Here is a 20,891-nt window from a genome sequence, read left to right on the forward strand (position 1 = left end):
TGTCAAATAAATAAATAAAATCTTTTAAAAAATTAAAATTAAAATTAAAATAAAAAATTAAATGTTTTGTAATATGGATATTCAGAGTGGTTTTGCCTGAGAGTGGGGCATATATACCTTGCTTTTAGAGTTATAAGTTATAAACAGACAAACATCAGATGAGTGCTCTCTAAATCTTAATGTCCATACAAATCATGTGAGGACCTCGTTAACATACAGATTCTGTTTTAGTAGTTTGTGTTTTTTCTGAAAGATTTCATGCATTTATTTGAAAAAGAAAGCGAGAAACAGAGCACAGGTAGAGGGAGGGCTCAAGCACTCTCTCTGTCAAATAAATCTTAAAAAAGAGGGTGCCTATGGGGCTCAGTAGGTTAAGTGTCTGCCTTCGGCTCAGATCATGATCCCAGGGTCCTTGCATTGAGCTTCACATCAGGCTCCGTGCCCAACAGGGAGCCTGCTTTTTCCTCTCTCTCTACCTGCCGCACCTTGTGTGCTCTGACAAATTTAAAAAAAACTTTAAAAAAAATAAATTTTAGGAGCACCTGGATGCCTCAGTGGGTTAAAGCCTCTGCCTTCCACTCGGGTTATAGTCCCAGGTCCTGGGATCAAGCCCCTCATTGGGCTCTCTGTTCAGCAGGGGGCCTGCTTCCTCCTCTCTCTCTGCCTGTCTCTCTGCCTACTTGTGATCTCTGTCTGTCAAATAAATAAATAAAATCTTAAAAGATAATAATAAATTTTAAAAATTAAAAAAAAAAAAGACAAGGGGAAACAATCAATGATGTTTCCTCTATCTCACAACAAAGGGGCAAGTAGGAGTGAAGTGGCTGTGTGCCATCAGCAAGCAGAAGCCCCACAACAGTGCCGGCACGCGCACACGCATCCCACGGGAAACACTAGCAGAGCAAAGTGCTACAGCATCTCGGTACCGTCATGGATAGAAACAAGGGTGCAGCTCTGGAAGCCGCTATTGTGCTCTCCCTGGAGGCTGGTGCTACCCAAGCCCCCATCCCCGATGAGGCAGAAGAGTTGGAAGGAAGGGAGGTGCAAACACTTGGACAGCTCTGGTCTACCATCGAGACTAGGACTAAATTATCCAGGCATAAGAGGACAAAGGGAAGCAATGCAGAGAACTTGAAGCAGTTACATTGGAATGTCTTCCTTTTGCCGTAACTACAACTTATCACTACGTAGTTGCCTTCACTGCCAAAAGAGAATAACTTAAAAAAAAAAAATCAATTTTCTTTTGAAGGCGTTAAGATTTTCCGCATTCCACTCTAGGTTTTGGGTTTTAGGTTTTTGGTTTTTTTTAAAGACTGCTATGAGTTGGCAGATAGGGCAAGAGAACAGCTAGACCTCAGTCCCCAGAGCACCTGCTGCCTAATCTTTGGAAGGAACATTCTGAGAGCAAGTGCATTTTTAAGCCCTCTAGAATTCTGCATGATTTACAGTGTCCTCTCAGAGAACAAAAATATGACTATATTGCACTTTAATATAAATCTTTTTTAGGCCACTCTGGCAGAGAATGGTTGTAAAAAAAAAAAAAATTAAGTCAGCCAGGGGCTCACATGGATGCAGTGCAGTCCAGGCCAATCTTCCAAGAGGGTAAGTACTTCGAAGCCTCAATGCCTATGTCCAGGGCTGTCCCGATAGGAGGCCTCACTCTGGAACCCTTCCCAGAACACTCCCTGCTTCTACAACTCCCAAAGCCAGCACTCAAGAGCACAGAGCTCTGTCGGTGACTCAAGGTCACCCCAGAGTATAAGGGATTAGTTCTCCCAACAAACAAGCTGAGATAGCCTCATTCTCTATACCCACGATCGTGAAAAGTATATGCTTGGAGCCGTCAGACAGCTGCATAGGCACACACAGATAGCTCTGTGCTGGTGCCAATGTAGATCAGCATTCATAAAACAGACCATCACCGGTGCCCTAAAATCACCAAGATAAATCAGGGATCCAAAAAGCAGCATGGCAAAGATACAGTCTAGGATAAGGCTGCAGAGGAGAGAGACACCTGGCATCCATTCACTTGTCTGACATCACATCTATGTACAATCTTACTCATGTTCTTGGTGAACATCTTGCTTATGCTGTGCACAGCTGGTTACCCAGCTATCTGCTAGGAAACCGCCTTTGCAAATGAAAGGAAAAAAAGCCTTATTAGACATCATATCCCACTCCACCCTCCCCTTCTAACCCCCCAACCCTCACACACACACACCAAAGTCCATGCAGGGCAAGGGACTCTGAGAAGCAAACTTTTTCTTGACGACTGCTACATGTCCCAATTGTGTGTAGGCGAGGACATGCATGTTGGCTTGCTTCCTGTTTCTAGGCAAAAACACAGAGCAGGGAGGGGACCTCATCATGCCTGGGTGTGCATGCTCTCCCCAAAAAGAACACAGCATAAAATTCAGGCCACTCTATCCGCTCTGGGTCTTTGAATACAGTTCTTTACTCTGTAAGATAAATAGAAAGTTGGCATGGTTGGGAAAGCACACACAGATAGCTCTGTGCTGGTGGAAATGTTGATCAGTGTTTATAAAACAGACCATCGCTGGTGCCCTAAAATAACCCAAATAAATCAGGGATCCAAAAAGCAGTGTGGCAATGACACAGTCTAGGACGAGGATGCAAAGGAGAGAACCTGGAGTCTGTTCACTTGTCTGACATCGAATCTGTGTACTATCTTACTCATGCTCTTGGTGAGTATTTTGCTTATGCTTGCTCCACACAGCTGGTTACCCAGCTGACATCACTGATATCTTGTCCCTCTGTATCCAAGAGAGCAGTTACATACAAAAGTGGTTACAGCAACAACCTAAAAACTCAGTAAGCACAGACCCAATCAACTAGCTGGACCCTGAGACCCAGTATTGGCAAGAGAAGGCCTTGGTCGGATTTGCTCTGAATCTTCGAATCTATCCCTCCTCCAGTCTTTATGTCCCCTGGTGGCCGTCACCACTGGCACTGTCACCGTCTTCCTGCCGTTATGAAACATGGCCTTCGATCACTCGCTTGGCAGAGAGGAGAAAACCAAGGAAGAACCGCCTCTGCAAACCTCAGGCCATTAGTCACAAGTCCAAGAGAAAGATTCCTCTTTCCTTTAGGGCAGCCTTCCAGGAGGGGCAAGCAGCACTCTGCCAGTACTGTATGTATGACTGAATATAAATGACCACTTCAACTTTGATCAAAATTGGTTTGTCTCTCATTATAGATTACATTTTTCTTCTCTAAGGCTCAGGTCCCTCTAGCACATTACCGTTAGCAGGAGTGGTGGAAGCAGTAATAATTATGAACCGTGATAATGACAATCACCTACCTCCTCAGCCTTCCGTAAGGGTTAGATGAATGGACAGGTGTCAAGTGTCCAGCAAAGTACCTGGCTAGTACAGTTTCAGGAGGTACTAAGGGAACCCCACAGCAGAAAGACCCTGAGACTTGTTGGTGCAGTCTGTCTGCACAAGGGTGTTGGATTCTGACTTGACAGACACTTGACCTATCTTTCTAAATTACTTTCTCTGAGTCCCATTACCCCCATTCTGGAAATGACAAAAACAATACCTGCCTCCTGCCACGTCTGCCAGCTTGTCCTATGCCAAACCAAGTATTAACTGGCTGGTAGCTCTGCTTTTGTCTCCTGGACACAAAGAGTACCGAGCTTTCTTAGCAGGAAAATAGCTCCAACTAAAAGCATCTCTATTTTCCTGGGGACTATACTTGGAAATCCAGGTACACTTGGGAGAGATAAAAAGAAATGTGTTTGCTCAATAGAAATGTGTGTGCAGGTTGTGGGCAAGCCTCCAAAAAGATGAAGCTAGGCACGGAATGGCAACGATGGAATGAGGCAAACGGCCACCCCGCCCACACCCCACCAGCACTGAGGCTGCAGAGTTCACCTCAGAAGCACCTCTTGGACCTGGCACCAGGGGACAGCGGACTGCAGGCAAGTCCATCCCTTCCGACTAAATCGATTTCCTTGAATTCTCTGCATGTGCCTCTTTTTCTCGTTATTAGGGATCCTGGAAACACAGCCTTACCTAACTCTGGCAAGCCTCAGAAGCAGAAGTTATTATTTTTTAAACATGTGTTGCCAAACAACTTTTAAAGTGAAAACTTAGTGAGCTTTAAGCCCACAGAAGCATTTATAATTTTAAACTTCCCACTTTTCTTAGATAGATTATAGGACTTTTTTTTTTTTCAAGTCTTAATTATTTCGAAAGACAGAAAGAGAGAGAGCAAACAAGCAGAGGGAGGGGCAGAGCGAGAGAGGATCTCAAGCAGACCCCACACCCAGCAGGGAGCCCTACACAGGGCTCCATCTCACAACCCCAAGATCATGATCTGAGCAAAAATCAAGAGTCAGACACTCAACTGATTGAGCTACCCAGGTGCCCTGTGAGATTACAGGATTTAAGACCAGGTGCCAAAAAGCTAAGATAATTTCTAACCAGGAGGCATCATGGTCCTTACCAAGAGCAGGACCCTCCCCACCCACACATTATCTAATAACCCAGGGGAAAAAAAGAGGGCAGAACAAGTAGGGGTTTTGTCGAAGCAACCTCTAACCCTGGGATATGGCTTGCTGACCCCTGCCTCCTTCACCCTCAACCACAAGTGCAGAAGGGAAGGCTTTCACTAAAGACCCAGCCAAATCCATGGGACTAGAACACGTCTACTGTCCTAACTCAAGTTAACTGTATATGTTGTGCTGTCCTTTGCCCTCCCCAGCTACATATCTAAAGGAGGCCTTTTATGTAGCCTTCACCCCTTCTGCCACCAAGAACCCTACAATAGAGCTTCGCAGTCATGTCAGTGAAGGAAGAATGCAAATAAAGAAGACCCATTACTTAAGGTCCTTCCAGTCTAACAACTTACACGTGTCTCTTCTAAGGTGGAAGAAGTTGAATCCGGTTCCAGAATGACTTACTGGTGAAGGACTTCAGTCATTCCACACTGAGGGTCTCCTACGTAGAGGCTCCAGCAGAGTGGCAGATAGGCTGGCCTCTAGAGCCAGACTGCCTGAGTTCAAGTCCAGCTCTGTCTCTTATTTTATGGGACTTCATACAATTTTTTAAACTGAGTCTGTTTCCTTGTGTGTAAAAAGCAAATTACAATAATACTAATACCCACCTCAGAGGGCTGTCTTATAAAAACAAAAGAAGCTAGCTGGGAGAGAACAAGCCCTTGATAAATTGTTGGCCGATATGCCAAGCAGTGTTGTCTCTGAAACTAAAGAAACTATATTCTCAGCCTCACTTTTTGAGGCTACAGTTTCGATTCTAAGATTAAACAGTATATGCCTTTGGCTACATGGGAATGGAAGAAAAATCGAAACCTCAAAACGAAATCCACAAGTCTCACTCTGATCTTTATGGCCCTCTGCAACCTACTCCCATCCTTCCTTCCAAACAGACCTCGTGATAGGTTCCTGTACCAATTCTCCAGGTCATTCATTTAAAGGCCATTTTTCCTTTAAAAAACACATCAAGCACCTACATGCCACATACTGTGCACTAGACATGTTCTGCCATCTGGTCAACCAGCCCTTGCCTTTCTAGATGGTCTTTGCCTGGCTGGCCTTCAGAACAGAGCTCAAGATCAAGCCCATCTACGAAGTCCTCCTTAGCTACTCCAACCCACCAGGGCTTCCCCTTTTGACCTCTCTGAGGTCTTTTGGCTTTTATTTGGTATTCACCATATATTGATTATTTTGTTATATGGTTATATTTCACATGCCTAACTAATGCACAAGTGATTCAAAGAAAGGGAGGAGTCTTACATTTCTCTGTAGAACCCTGACTGATTAGTACTGTGCTTTGCACTTAGAGGGACTCAGCAAATTAGTGATTTACTTATGGTTTCAAGATGACACAGAGAGCCCACAGCAAATACATTATCATTCATTTTAAACACCCTTCTGATCAATACTCCCTTCATAGTGTAGAGACTTAAAGGCTCAATCATCAGGCCTAGACTCAGTAGCTACATGGTTAAATCTGCCACTTAGCCATGTGACTGTGAAGAAGTTACTTAACCTGTCTGTATTCAGTTTCCTCATCTATGAACTGAGGGTAAACAGAGTACCTACACTTCTTAGGAGAGTTATAAGGATAAAGTGAGGTAATACATATAATGTACTTTCAACAGGATCTGGTACACAGTAATTAATTACTCTATAAAAACTAATTATTATTATCATTATTACAATTTTCCTGAAGTTCAACTCAACCAGAATGCTCCAAAAAGCATTTTGTAAAAATATGCTGAGCCCTATATGGAAAGCTACTGGATTCAGTATACACAAAACATTTCTCCCTTCTTAGTTAGCCAATAGGTTGTTCAGAAAAGCATCTCTTGGGCACCTGGGTGGCTCAGCTGGTTAAGTATCCGATTATGGATCTCATCTTAGGTCTTGATCTCAGGGCCATGAGTTCACACTGGGTTCTACAATGACCATGGAACCTACTTAAAAAAAAAAAAAAAAAGGGCATCTCTAATTCTATTCACATAGATGTGTTAGTTTGTGAAAATTACTGAGCTATACACTTTCATGTGTATGTTTCTCTACATAAACTGTATTTCAATAAAAATTTAGCATTAAAAAAAGGCATCTGTACCTCTACCATTAATCAGTTCCCTCAGATTGCTGCTACAAAATTGGTAATTCTACTGTATCCTCAATTTTACCGTAATTCTCAGCAAAATTTTGACGATATATAACCAAAAAAATATTTTACCCATGGCTGAAAGAGGAAGGAAGGTCTTAACCAAAATTGATTCACTATCTAATACATCAAGGCTCTACAGAGTCATCAAATTCACCACTTTACCGTGAAGTACCTTCTTCAGTTATGTTTTTTTAGTCCTAGGCATCAATGAAAGCAGAAAATTCTGCCTTAAACTCACCAAGTATGGTAATACTTCTTGACATCAAAATAGCACATTTTCCATCAAGCCATTTCTCTTTCTCTCTTTTTTTTTTTTCTACAACTTTTCATTGAGTTTTGTTTTTTTTTTAAAGACTTTATTTGTCAGAGAGAGAGAGAGAGAGAGAGAGGACAAGCAGGGGTAACAACAGGCAGAGGGAGAAGCAGGATCCCTGCTTAGCAAGAAGCCCAATGTAGGACTTGATCCCAGGACCCTGGGATCATGGCCTAAGCCAAAGGCAGACACTTAACTGACTGAGCCACCCAGACGTCCCTTTTCAATGAGATTTTAATTAAGATCAGTTTTAATGCAGAGGCTAAGAGACAAATAATAACTCTTCAATCCTGAGACAAAACAAAACTGCTGACAGAGAGTGGGCAATTCAAATTCACACTGGCATTTAAAAAAACAAAACAAGAAAACTACCAACTTTCTCTCAAGATATTTCTTTCTTCTTTTTTTTTTTTTTAAGATTTTATTTATTTATTTGACAGGCAGAGATCACAAGCAGGCAGAGAGGCAGGCAGAGAGAGAGGAGGAAGCAAGCTCCCTGCTGAGCAGAGAGCCTGATGGGGGGCTCGATCCCAGGACCCTGAGACGATGACCTGAGCCGAAGGCAGAGGTTTAATCCCCTGAGCCACCCAGACGCCCTCTCAAGATATTTCTAATGGAAAGGGGACATTCTGCTGTCCAACCTCATAAACCAAGTTCTGCAAACTGATTTACACTCAGCCTGTGCCTATAAATGACTCCTGGTCTGAGTTTACTGGAGGCTTCACCACTTCTTTTTTTATATTTTATTTATTTATTTGAGAGAGAGAGAGAGAGCATGAGCTGGGGGAGAGGCAGAGACAGAGGCAGAGAAAGAAGAAGACTCCCCACTGAGCAGGGAGCCCACCGAGGAGCTCGATCCCAAGACCTTGAGAGCATGACCTGAGCCAAAGGCAGACGCTTAACCAACTGAGCCACCCAGGTGCCTCAGCCTGTACCACTTCTTACTGGCTTCTTCATACAGCGCACAGGTGAAGAGCACAGACATAAAATCTGACTCCTCCACTTGCCACATGACACTGTGCACATCACCTCCTCTCATCATCTGTCAAATGGGAAAAATAAGCCTACCTCAGAGCTGTGATTAAGGGAGCTCATGAAATAAGAATATCCTTATTCGTTGTTAGATTCTGTAATTGTTTAGCCCAGTGCTTGGTTGTGGTCCACATGTAACAAATGGCAATTATTATCATCACTATCATCTCATCTGTATGTGAATTCAATAGCCAAAATCAAAACCAAGAGGCTAATCATTTTTCAAGTATGTTTCTTGTTGAGACCAGCCAGTTTACAGAACTGGTCCAACAAATTCTTTCATGTAGCTCATTACACAAAAGACACAAAGCAAATTACCACAAAATTGACCAAATTAAGCTTCCAAATCCATTAAGTAACCCTGACTGGGAACTCTAAGATGATGATACTCTTACTTAAGCAACAATGTTCCAACCAGGTCTTTCACTTCTAATCTCTGATCTCATACTCTGATGGCCTCCAGGAAGCACAGTTCTGCACTTTTTAAAAAAATTACAGGGGCGCCTGGGTGGCTCAGTCTGCTAAGCATCTGCCTTTGACTTGGGACATGATCCCGGAATCCTGGGTTTGAACCCCACATCGGCTCCGTGTTCAGCAGGGAGCATATTTCTCCTTCTCCCTCTGCCTGCTGCTCCCCCTGCTTGTGCTCAATCTCTATACATAATAAACAAATGCAACCTTTTTAAAAATAAAAAAATAAAATGACATATTAAAATACCTAAATAGGCAAAATTAATACTTCCTGGGCGCCTAGGTGGCTCAGTGGGTTAAAACCTCTGCCTTCAGCTCAGGTCATGATCCCAGGGTCCTGGGATCGAGCCCCACATCGGGCTCTCTGCTCGGCAGGGAGCCTCCCCCCGCTCTCTGCCTGCCTCTCTGCCTCCTTGTGATCTCTGTCAAATAAATAAATAAATAAAATATTTTTTTTAAAAAGCTTTCATGAAATTCTTACTTAGGACAAGAAAATAAATGTAATCTATGCATGGAACAAAATTAAGTTGGATGACGCATCAGCATGTTTCTCTCTACCCATCTCAGCACTGAGATTTAGCTGGGCATCCATGTCACTGACATTAGAATGTGTAGCACTGGTCTAGTAAAATGTAACGTAGGCACTCATACTATGTAATTGGTAGTCAAATATTTTATTTCTCAGAAGGACATAAATACTCACGAGTCATATAAACATCCCATTTCCTAAATTTTTCCAAACTGAAGATTCTGAAGAAAAATTTATCAGAAAGAATATTACAAATGTACAAGCTATATTCTCCAACTCACCTGTAGCGGCCACACAACAACTCATCAGGGCAAACACAACCATCACATAATGAGAAGGCATTTTTATCTCTCCACAAGCGTGCCCCATTCAGTCACCTCGGCTTCAGACTGGAGACAGACTTGGCAAATCGGAAGTGGCCTTAAAAATCCTCCTCTCCAATTTTCAAATTGCCTGTAAAAATAAACATATTTCAAGAAGAAAACTTAATGCAGAAACTGCTTTTCAAAAACACACATCAAAGTGAAACAAAGAATTTCTGCTAAGTGTAAGAGACATTTATTTTACAAACACCCCAGTAAGCTGATCTGGGGGTGCTAATCACCTAATGAAGATTTTTAAAGAAAAGACTTTTGTAAAGAAGTGCTTAGTTTTGACACTTTAAATCTTTGCTTTTACATTAAAATTTTCAGGAATACAGAAGAAAATCAAGGTTCACCTATAATACAATATCACCAGTTATGTTATGGCACCAAAGTAATTAATGACGCTTGACACGTGAACTTCCTCAGGTCAAGGAAACACAACTCTGACCAGAGACTCAATCTCATAGTGTAATGACAGAGTCATCACAACAATCAAACCAAAATACGTTTAGAATCAATGTGAAAAATAAAGAACCATGGAAAGTAAAGCTCTCGTTTCAACTGTTTGTCAACATTGTAACAGGAGACAGGTCTTCCCTGTCTCTCAGTTCCATCCGAGACTCTGGTTACTGGACCATAGGATGCAGAGGTACCTTCTAACCTCATGCTATCCAGAGCCTTGAATGACAAGTTTTATTGTCATTTGCTTAACTTGAATATCCCTCCGGTGGTCCTAGACACACCAAATATATTTTCCAGCCCCATATCCCTGAGCCTGGCACAACCCACAGAAATTATTCAATTCAACAAACATTTATTGGGCACCCAGCATGTTCCAGGCACTGTGTAAAGGCATGACTCCTTCTTACCAGGAATAGAAGTTATCCAGCAACTGGCTAAAAGCACAAAGACCCGTCTCATCTGTGTGCTGGACAAGGCGAGATCATGGAGTTTCGAGGAACCATCTCAAATAGCTGGGGACTACAGCTTTGGGACCCTCACCCAGAAACACTGTCTACAGAACTAGCTTGCTACCTTCAGAGACAAAGCCAACTGGGGTACTTGCAGATGCAGTGCAAAAATATAAAAAACAATGGCAAAATTAGTTTCTAATTAAATGGTCTTAGTTCACTGCATCAAGTGTTAAGGAAAAGATACTTAAAATGGCTCTTTTCACAGGGTGCCTTGCATGGCTCAATGGTTCAATGTCCAACTCTAGATTTCAACTCAGGTCATGATCTCAGGGCTATGGATGGAGCCCTGCACTGGGCTCCACACTGAGCATGGAGCCTGCTTAAGATTCTCTCTCCCTTTCTCTCTGCCCTGACCCCCTTCCCTCTCTAAAAAAAAAAAATTTTTAAAAGGGCTCTTTTCGGTAGTACACTAATTGCCTATAAAGAAGGGAAAGAAGACAATTGGGGGAGACTGGTGGAAAGGCACAGGAACCTTGTCACTGATTCCCATTTGAGTTTTCTACTATGTTGGGGTTTTGTAAGACCCAGAAATAATAATAAAGTTCTAACATCCAAAATAATTTTTTATATATGCCTTGAAACTAAATTATCATATACACAGGAGGTACTGCTAGTCAGTCTTGATGTACGACAGTGATTAAAAGCCTAGCATGAACAGAAAATGGATTACGATGGTAGTTAAGATTCTGCCTAGGTATGAATCCACTCTGCCACCTACCAAGTGGTTATGCTGGGCAGACGATTCTACATGCAAAATCTACTGTATGGGCCACTGTATGCAAGAACTGTATTATCTTGCATGCACATGTTTGTTTATGGGTGTATAAAGCTTAGAACAGTGCAGAACATATAATAAGCAATCAATAAACGTTACTTGTCCATTCCTTTTGAGGTATATTTATACCAACAAAATGGAGAAATTAGGGTGTGGTTATTTATGTAATCCTAAACTACTATAAAGTCAGTTCAATCTTTTGTTTACTGAAAAATGAATACTTCAACAGACACAAAAAGGAGGTGAGCTAAAGAGTGGAATCACGAAAAGAACAAAATTGCCAGGTAAGTAGAGGCACAAGTCATTAATGGCACAGTGGTGTCTTGTCTCAAAAACTGTCTAATTAGATAATTTTGGAAATGATGAAACTGACTTCAATCATCCCTCTAAGTCCAACACTGCTGTCACCATAATTTCAGATCAACTCAAATGAAATGGAAGTCTCCTCTGTGAACTTAAAAAGTCAATGACAGCAGGGCTGTCAGTTGAGCATCTGACTCTTGTTTCAGCTCAGGTCATGATCTTAGGGTTGAGATTAAGCCCTGCATTAGGCTGCTTGAAAGGTTCTCTCTCCCTTTCCCTCCCGCTCTGCCCTTTCTCCCACTCATGCTTTCTCGCTCTCAATCTCTCTCAAATAAATGAAGTCTTTAAAAAAAAAAAGTCAATGAGAGCAAAGAGAATTTAACCTTATTTTTCCCCTTCAAAAAATTAAATTTCCTGAATGGGTAGATAAGGAAAACACTCTCCAAAAGAATATGCTATTTCAGCAAACGCTAAGAGCAATTTTCATAAAGCAAAACCCTGAAAGGAGATCTCAGAAGAAGATGGCTTCCCAAAGGATTTTTATGGAGCACATAAACTATAACCAGCACGAGGCTTGTGGGAATATTTAATGAGTTTAGGTCCCCCACTGCCCGCAGCTGCAGAGGGTCTGTGGGACTGTGAGCATTAATCCAGGGGCTTAAACCAGGTCTGAATGAACCTGTGGAAAGAAAGGCAAAAAGTTCTATTAAAAATATAGACTGCAAATTGCTGACAAGAATATTGGGCAATTATTAAAATGCAGCAATTACAGATACAAGAGAGCCAAGCTAAACAGTTTGATGCCCAAAGGCAAACCACAGCAAGTTCATGCCGGATCTTAAAACATCTCTGAGGAAGTCCAAGACAAGTTGAAACTACGCACTGCTGCTTCTAACAAAGAGGGAGTTTTTCTTCTTTTAGCTTAAAAGTCCCTCCGTAATGTCACTTGTTCAAAAAGAAAATAAACCGCACAGAGTTTTTGTCTAATCTCAATGTGGTGACAGGATCCTAAGGCAGAGGAGAATAAAAAAGGGAGCATGTCATTCCCATTCTGCGGAACTCCGATTCCGGCCAAGACTTGCACACATCAGCACCTCAACGTACAACCTAGGGATCAGCTCCCCAACGTGAAGGATGCTGGATGATCAAGGCTTTCAGAAAGCTGCAGATATGAATATAACCTGAGGAAATACAAACTCCTCTTTTCTTTCTATCAGGTTATATCACATTCAATTTGCAAAGGGCAGGGACTCCCCAACCGAAGTTTCTACACCCAATGACTATCTCTGGACCTTATAAACTAAACGCTTCCTTTAGAAATATAAATAAGGTACTCCATGATCTTGAAAGAACAATTTTGGGTCCACTGTGCAAGTCAGTTTGTCCACACTGCAAAGCAATGTGTTCCGTACAAAGGGTACCAGTACAAATGAGCAGAAAAAAATTCTGAGAGCTTAATAGACATAAAATGTATATGCACGCACACACACGCACACACAAATGTGATCTGAATTCTTCTAATTTCAGAGCTCCTCTGTGTCTGAGGCCATGACACGGAGCGTGCTGCCCCACATTCCCTAGTGATCCAATAATATACACAGGTAAGAGCAGGATTAGCTGAAAAATCCCTCCCCAAATGAAATCCATCATGGGTTACACCAGTGTTCAAAAGAAGCTGGTTGGGAACAGCATTCCCTGGTTTGATCGGAATGTTTTTTTAGAAAAGCGTAACTTTCTCTTAGAGAAAAAACATGGTAAAATGATGTCTGGCAATAGGCTAAAAGCCAGCAAGAGAAATTACTAATTTCCCCTTACATGTCTAACACAGCTGGCTATATACATGAGATTATTTAAGATTAGAATTTAGAATGAACTTGGAGAGGATCGATTTCTCAATTAAAGGAACTGGCGTGCTAGAGGTAAGTAACAGCTTTTAAAGCTGGAAGAGATCAACATGAGTTCATTGACAAGAAGCAACCAAACTCCCAGCCCCGCGCTTGCCCAGGGTAACACGGCAATGCCGAGATTAGAAACTAGGTCTTCCCCTGACAGATTCTCCCTCCCAGGTCCATCACCACAAACAAGGAACCATCTTCTCCCTCGCAATTCTCAATCTCTGAAAACAGAATAGTTTTTCCAAGAGAGGGAGAAGCCTGCCGGGGCTGCCCCTGGACAAGGGGACTTCCAGGTAGACATATACCCTCTGTACAAATCGCTACTGATCACGAACTGGGACTTGATTTCAGGACTCTAGGTGGCAACTTTAACAAATCAAGAATCCTTGGTAATGCTATATGACTCCAAGTTCTCTGAAAACTGCAAAAGGCCAAGACGAAGCACAAGCCTGTGCATTGTCGTATCTTCACACCAAGACCATTCAGGAAAATAGTCAACAAATTTGAAGATCTTCAAGACAGAGATATACTAAGTGGGATAAAAAAAAATTATCATTCCCTAAACTCATATGGTAAATAAACACCTGAGTTTCTGGTACCTTAAACATGACATTATTTTTTAACAGATCATTAAAAAGTTTCTGGTCTGACATGTAAGTGAATTTTGGAGAGAGAAATATACTGTGAAGTCTGCAAACGGTTAAATAAAAGCTGGTAGAGTTCTGATGGTTATTCAACATGTTATTCAGGGGATTCAGAAATGAGGCAGGACGGATGACATCAGTATCTAGCTTGGCAGCCTGTAAAAAGGGGTTTACAGGATGTAGAAGAGATACTGTTGTTTGTCTAATGACATTTGGATGCCCTTCGAGACCTGCACACAGAAAAAGCAAAGCCACCTTACTGAATCACAACAGCAATTCTCAGATTTCTCTACTATAAAGAGAAACTGGTAATTCCAAATCCCCATTTTCAGACAGATCTGGCACAAGGGGAAAAGTCCTGGGCTTGGATAAGAAATCTCTGGCATCCAGTCACGTCGGTGGCGCAGTCAGTTAAGCATCCAACTGTTGGTTTCAGTTCAGGTCATGATCTCAGAGTCATGAGATTGAGCCCCAAGTCAGGCTCCACGCTCGGCTCCACGCTCAGCTGGGCACGTGCTTAAGTTTTTCTCTCCCTCCCCTGCCTCACTCTCTCCAAAATGAGTTAACTCTCAAAAAAAATAAAAGAAAAAATAAATACATTTTTAAAAAATATTTAGAATTGCATTCACACTCAATAGTCAACAAATATTGACTACTATAAACCAGGCACTGTTGAAGATGCCAAGGATACTGCAGTAAAAAGAGGAGCCAAAAACTCTGCCTTCATGGAGCTTATATTCTAATAGAAGTAACACCATTTGTTACATTAGGCAAGATATTTAATTTCCTGAGCTTCATTTCCCCCTTCATTAAGTCTTTAGTCATTGTTTACTCTATGCCAGGCAACGGGAAGATAATGGCCAAGCAAAGAGGTATGTTCTTTGTCCTCATGGCCTTAAAGTCTGGTGAAATAAATCGACTAATACTCACAAATTTGTAATCAGACGCTGTAAGAAGAGCTTTAGAGGAAAAGTACCCACAACCTGAAGGATAAGTAGAGGTTTAAAAGGGTGAGGGGGGCGCCTGGGTGGCTCAGGGGGTTAAGCCGCTGCCTTCGGCTCAGGTCATGATCTCAGGGTCCTGGGATCGAGTCCCGCATCGGGCTCTCTGCTTGGCAGGGAGCCTGCTTCCCTCTCTCTCTCTCTCTCTCTGCCTGCCTCTCTGTCTACTTGTGATTTCTCTCTGTCAAATAAATAAATAAAATCTTTAAAAATAAATAAATAAATAATAAATAAAAATAAAAGGGTGAGGGATGACATTACAGGTAGAAGAACCATTACAGTTCCCTGATGCTGGAGGGAGCAAGGCGGTAAACCTGAAATGAAAAGGAGAGGAATAAAGTTTAAGAAAGGGTTTAAGCAGGGAGGTGGTGGGATCTACTGGGTTAAGATTTCCCCAGGACAGGGGCACCAGGCTGATTCATTTGGCAGAGCTGCAACTCTTGATCTTAGGATCATGAGTTCAAGCCCCATGTTGGACATAGACCGTACTTTTAAAAAAAATTTTTTTTTCCTGGTACAAGCCCTAAGGAAAACAGTACAGAGATTCCTCAAAAAATTAAAAATACAACTACCATATGCTCTAGTAACTCTACTTCTGGGTATATAGCCAAAGGAAATAAAATCACTATGCTGAAGAGATACCTGCACCCCTATGTTCCAGCCAAGACCTGAAAATAAACTAAATGTCCATCAAAAGATAAATGGATAAAGGAAATACAGTATATATACACAATAGAATACTACTCAGCCACACACACACAGAGGAAATCCTGTGTTTGTAACAACATGGATGGACCTCATGGACAGTATGTTAAGTGAAATAAGTCAGAGAAAGACAGATAGTATATGAGCTCACTTGTATGTAGAATCTAAAAAGCCAAACTCATAGAAACGGGACAAGGGTGCCCGGGTGGCTCAGTCAGTCAAACCTCTGACTCTTGATCTCAGCTCTGGTCTTGATCTCAGGGTCGTGAGTTCAAGACCCACACTGGGCTCCAAGCTGGGTGTGGAGTCAACTTAGGAAAAGAAAAGAAACAGAGAACACACTGGTGGTTACCAGAGGTAAGGGGTAGGGGAAGCAGGAGAAGGTGATCAAAAGGTACAAACATCAGTTATATGATAAACGAAGTCCTGGGGATATAATATACAATATGATGACCACATGTTAACAATACTGTATGGTATATGTGAAAGTTGCTAAGAGAGTAAATCTTAAAAGTTCTCATCACAGGAAAAGAAATTTGTAACTAAGTGTGGTGATGGACATTAAGTAAACTTATTGTGGTGCTCATTTATCTATATCTATCTATATATATATATATACACATATATACATATGTGTGTGTATATATGTATGTATATACACACATACATCTTCACATTTTACACCTTAAGTTTATACAATGCTTTGTGTCAATTAATCTCAATATAATTGGAAAAAATAAAAATTAAAAATAAACTAAGATTTCCTTGAGCACCCTATGGAGAACAGACTGAAGGGAGCCCACGGTGCATGGAAGATCCATCAAGACACTTACAACAGAGGGGCGCCTGGCTAGCTCAGCTGATAGAGCTTGTCTCTTGATCCTGGGGTTGTAAGTTGGAGACCAACGTGGGTGTGAAGATTATTTACAAATAAAATCTTTAATTTTAAAAAAAAGGCTCGAAGTGCCTAGATGACTCAGTGGGTTGAAGCCTCTGCCTTCGACCCAGGTCATGATCCCGGGGTTCTGGGTTCGAGCCCCGCATCGGGCTCTCTGCTCAGCAGGGAGCCTGCCTCCCCCTCTCTGTGCCTGCCTCTCTGCCTACTTGTGACTTCTGTCTGTCAAATAAATAAAATCTTTTAAAAAATTTAAAAAAATTTTTAAAAGGCTCATACCGGATCAGACAAGAAAAGAGGCTTAGATCGGAATGCAGGCCCAGTTGTGTTTTTTTCTTTTTAAGATTTTATTTATCTGAGACAGCATGTGCACAAGCGCACACATGAGTAGGGGGGGTAGGGACAGGGAGAGAAGCAAGCTCCCTGCTGAGCAAGGAGCCCCACCATAGGACTAGATCCCAGGACCCTGAGATCATGAGTCAAGACACTTAACTGACTAAGCCACCCAGGCCCCTCAACCCCATTTCTTTATTTTTAAGATGAAACTAACCTTACTTACATCACAGGGTCACTCCAAGAATCAAATGAAATTATATATGTAACAGCAGATAAGTTATCACTATTTGTCAGTTGACTATCTCTACCATAGAGAATGATCCTGAAGCCTAAGATTCATTTAAAATCCCAACATTCTGTGGCCGTCGGTGGCAGGAAAAAAAAAGGAATTACTTTTGAACTACCTTACATATGGGAAGGAATTCCACATGAAGACTCAATGGCAAGAAAGGCAGCAGGCACAGAGGTTACAAGATGTGCCAAAAAGCTGGACTTGACTCTCCCCAGTACCTCCAGGGCCTGGCCCACCCTCACTGTTGATTGAGAGTGTGACCAGCACATCTATGGCTGGCCCCAGCATCTTTAGTTCCCTTGGGGCTGACCTTCAGTCGTCCTTAAAAGCCCCTCTTGTCTATCCCAAGCACAACAGATCTCACTGCCCAAGCAAAATATGGCAGAAAGGAGAGGGCAGGCACGGAAATATTCCACATTGTTGCGAAAGACCACGTTTTATTCAAGTTCACTAACTAGGATGTTTCACCCATCCTTGCAATATTCCAAAACCACCTTTTCACATTTAATATTTCTGCATTCAAAGATTTCTGTTGCTTATAATTTTAAGCTAAAATTATTAGAGAACGGTACCTGGGGATTTTAAACTGGGCCTAACTAGACGTGTTAGGTCGGACAGCCTCTGCCATCCCCTTATCTGTAAGATATGAATGACATTCTGATTGTAATATGTGAGCTAGAATATGGGCATGGTACCTAAAACATACCAGGCCCACACAGTGCATTTAAAAAAAAATAGTCACTGAGGTTTTTTCCCGGTTAAAATACCACTAGACTTTCGGGGCACCTGGGTGGCTCAGTGGGTTAAGGCCTCTGCCTTCAGCTCAGGTCATGGTCCCGGGGTCCTGTGATCAAGCCCCATGTCTGGCTCTCTGCTCAGTGGGGGGCCTGCTTCCTCCTCTCTCTCTGCCTGTCTCTCTGCCTGTGATCTCTGTATGTCAAATAAATAAATAAAATCTTTAACAAATAATAAAATAAAATACCCCTAGACTTTCAAAATACCAAGCAAACTACTGGTAGCAAAATAATACAGTTTATATCAAATTTGTATTCATTTGGGGATTAGACTTCATTGTCTAGAATCTAAAAAAAAAAAATACCTACATTACCAAAAAACAATGACTCCAAACCCAATACAAGATTGAAGCCCTCAAGACAGTAATAATATTGCAAAGCTGTTCTGAAAGTGTGGTAAAGCTACTACTGTCTGAACAACTCTGGTGTAAGTTACAGGGATCTGGCTGCATGGCCTTCCTAGACTCTACCTTCAGATGCCCAAATTAGCTTCAGGGGTTTAGCCGAAGGCTGAGGAACTTAGCCTGGCACCGCTGCCAACCAAGTTGCCTGGAGTGAGGAATCAGCTATCACCACAAGGGCTGATTAAATCATGAAGCTGCAATTATTCCAGCAAAAGTCAGCACATCTGAATATCCTCAGGACACGAGCCATCATCCCTTAGGCACTAGCAAGCAAGCACTAAGTCATTAAAAAAACTCTGGGGAGCTACATCTATCAGACCCCCATGAGACTATTTTGTACAATATACAGTAATTTACTAAAATATTTTAGTCACATGATTATATTCACAGGGATTCTGCAAATAATATGAATTCAGAATAAACACTTCAGCCATAGACTATTCTATTCTGCTAACTGCAATTAAGCTCTTATTTTTTTCTTCCTCTCACTGATTTCCAAGATAATATTATATCTCTTAAATGGGAGCAATCCCTCAATAGATAACATTTCAATTATTTCACTGATATTATTTGGTAAAGAGAGGGCTCAGCAGCTTAGGCATGTGAAACATTAAGAATTAAAACCCTTCAATGGTCACCCATTGCTGTCAAGGATAAAAACCAGAGCCCTTCCCATGACTGCTGGATGTTGCCTCCTTAGTCTGACCTTATCCTCCACGTGCTCCAGCGGCATCTGCCTCAATTCTGCCCCACAAAAGGACCACGCCCTTGCTTCCAGAAGAGTGTTCTTAGTAACCTTCCATTGTCTCCCTGACACGGCTGCTTACCACAATCTTCAGTCTTAACTCCTGGTATGAGCACTACTTCTTTAAGGAAGCCTCCTAGGATTGCCTCAGAGGAAGTAAAACTTAAGACACTTGGAATGTAGAGCAAGTCAGGTCTGCAGGTAAATGTTTATGTGATAATTTCCTTCCAGGTATGTCTTCCCTGCATCTGTTCACTCTACAGAGAAGGATCTCAGTCTAGCTGGTAGTAGTATTAGCCTACCTATTGGGCATATAGCAGCCATTCAGTGACGGTACCATAGTGGGTAGCAAGTAGAAGACATGACTGCGTACGTTACAGTTAAAGTATGGAAGGATGGCGACTTATCAAAACGTTCCTCAATAATAGTGAAACACCAACAAATAAGAGCTGTGTCTAAGAAAGAACTTATGCCTCAGGCAGCTTCAAAGGAACAGGCAAGACCAGAGTTCTGGCACCAATATGTTTGACAAGTCCAGACTAGTCACTCCATTCTGGGCTTTAACTTCTTCATCTCCAATACGAAGAGATTAAACAAGAACATATTTTATTCTATACCTTAGGTATAATCGTCATTATATGGACTAACAACTAATCCTGAATCCCTCCTATAAAATGAGACTTCAAATACGCTTGTGGAAATGTGAAATACATGATCATGTGATGGCTAGTACAAATGACTTCACAAAATGGGAAAGTATTCTCCAAGGAAAACATTCAATTTGACAACGTAAGTGTAAATAAAATACTAATACTATAGTATCTATTTTTAATACATAGCTTGTATAAATAAAAAATATTTAAATCATTATCTTCTGAGCAGTGAAGGCACACACAAAACCTGAATTTTCTCAGATGTGCCCATCTTATCAAAACTGGCATTTTGGGGTCACCTGGGTGGCACAGTCGGTTAAGTATCTCCCTTCGACTCAAGTCTTGATCTCAGGGTCCTGGGATCCAGCTCCACGTTGGGCTCCCTGCTCAGCGGGGAGACTGTTGTTCCCCCTCCCTCTGCCTCTCCTGTGCTCTTTCTCTCTACCTCTCTAACTCTCAAATAAATAAATAAATAATCTTTAAAAAAAAAAAAACCTGCCATTTTTATTCTATTCCTTAAACTCCATGAACTCTACTCATTCCCCTCACCTCATTCTAAAAACCATTCCAATTAATCCCACCCACCTGTGAACAGTCTCCTTAACATTTTGTGTATAATTTGTTCCATATTATCTTCTACCCAAAGCTGACCCAGAACGTTAGAAATAGATAACACCCACTCCAGCCCTCTAATTTTACAGATTAGCAAACCAGGAATTAGAAAGACTTAGTGATTGGCCCACCGTTACACAGCTAGTTAGTAGCACAGCCAAGACTTGTCCACATGCTGCTTTGTAATTACTCTGTGGTTGTTCATGTTTTTATTCCACATTCCCCTTCCTATTAGAGCTAACACGGTCATCTTCCAACTCCACAAAAGATCTCAGCTACCACCTACTGAGCACCTACTGTGTTTTTCACAATTTCTCATTTCATCCTGTCAACAGCCCAAGAAGATCCTTCACTCTGTAGTGAGAAAAGTGAGACTTCAAAAGGCTCAACCACCCAAGGGTCACCAGCTAGTTAAGTCCTGGTACAGCATCTGAGCCCAGGTCTGCCTGATTCTCTTGACACTACAAACAGGAGCTCCTCCC

At 41.8% G+C, this 20,891-nt stretch overlaps 1 protein-coding gene across 2 annotated transcripts in view; it reads right to left on the minus strand.

Annotated features, from left to right (window-relative positions):
- The window catches only part of TGFBR3 (transforming growth factor beta receptor 3), a 200,053-nt gene that overhangs the window by 166,915 nt on the left and 12,247 nt on the right, over positions 1-20,891 (minus strand). For both annotated transcript variants that reach the window (XM_044238675.1, XM_044238674.1), the window contains exon 2: positions 9,298-9,469. In XM_044238675.1, the coding sequence (XP_044094610.1) occupies positions 9,298-9,385 (88 nt within the window). In that variant the 5' untranslated portion in view covers positions 9,386-9,469. The remainder of the gene's footprint in view (positions 1-9,297; positions 9,470-20,891) is intronic.

The sequence above is a fragment of the Neovison vison genome, chromosome 2 (assembly GCF_020171115.1).
Source record: "Neovison vison isolate M4711 chromosome 2, ASM_NN_V1, whole genome shotgun sequence".
NCBI classification, from domain to species: Eukaryota; Metazoa; Chordata; class Mammalia; order Carnivora; family Mustelidae; genus Neogale; species Neogale vison.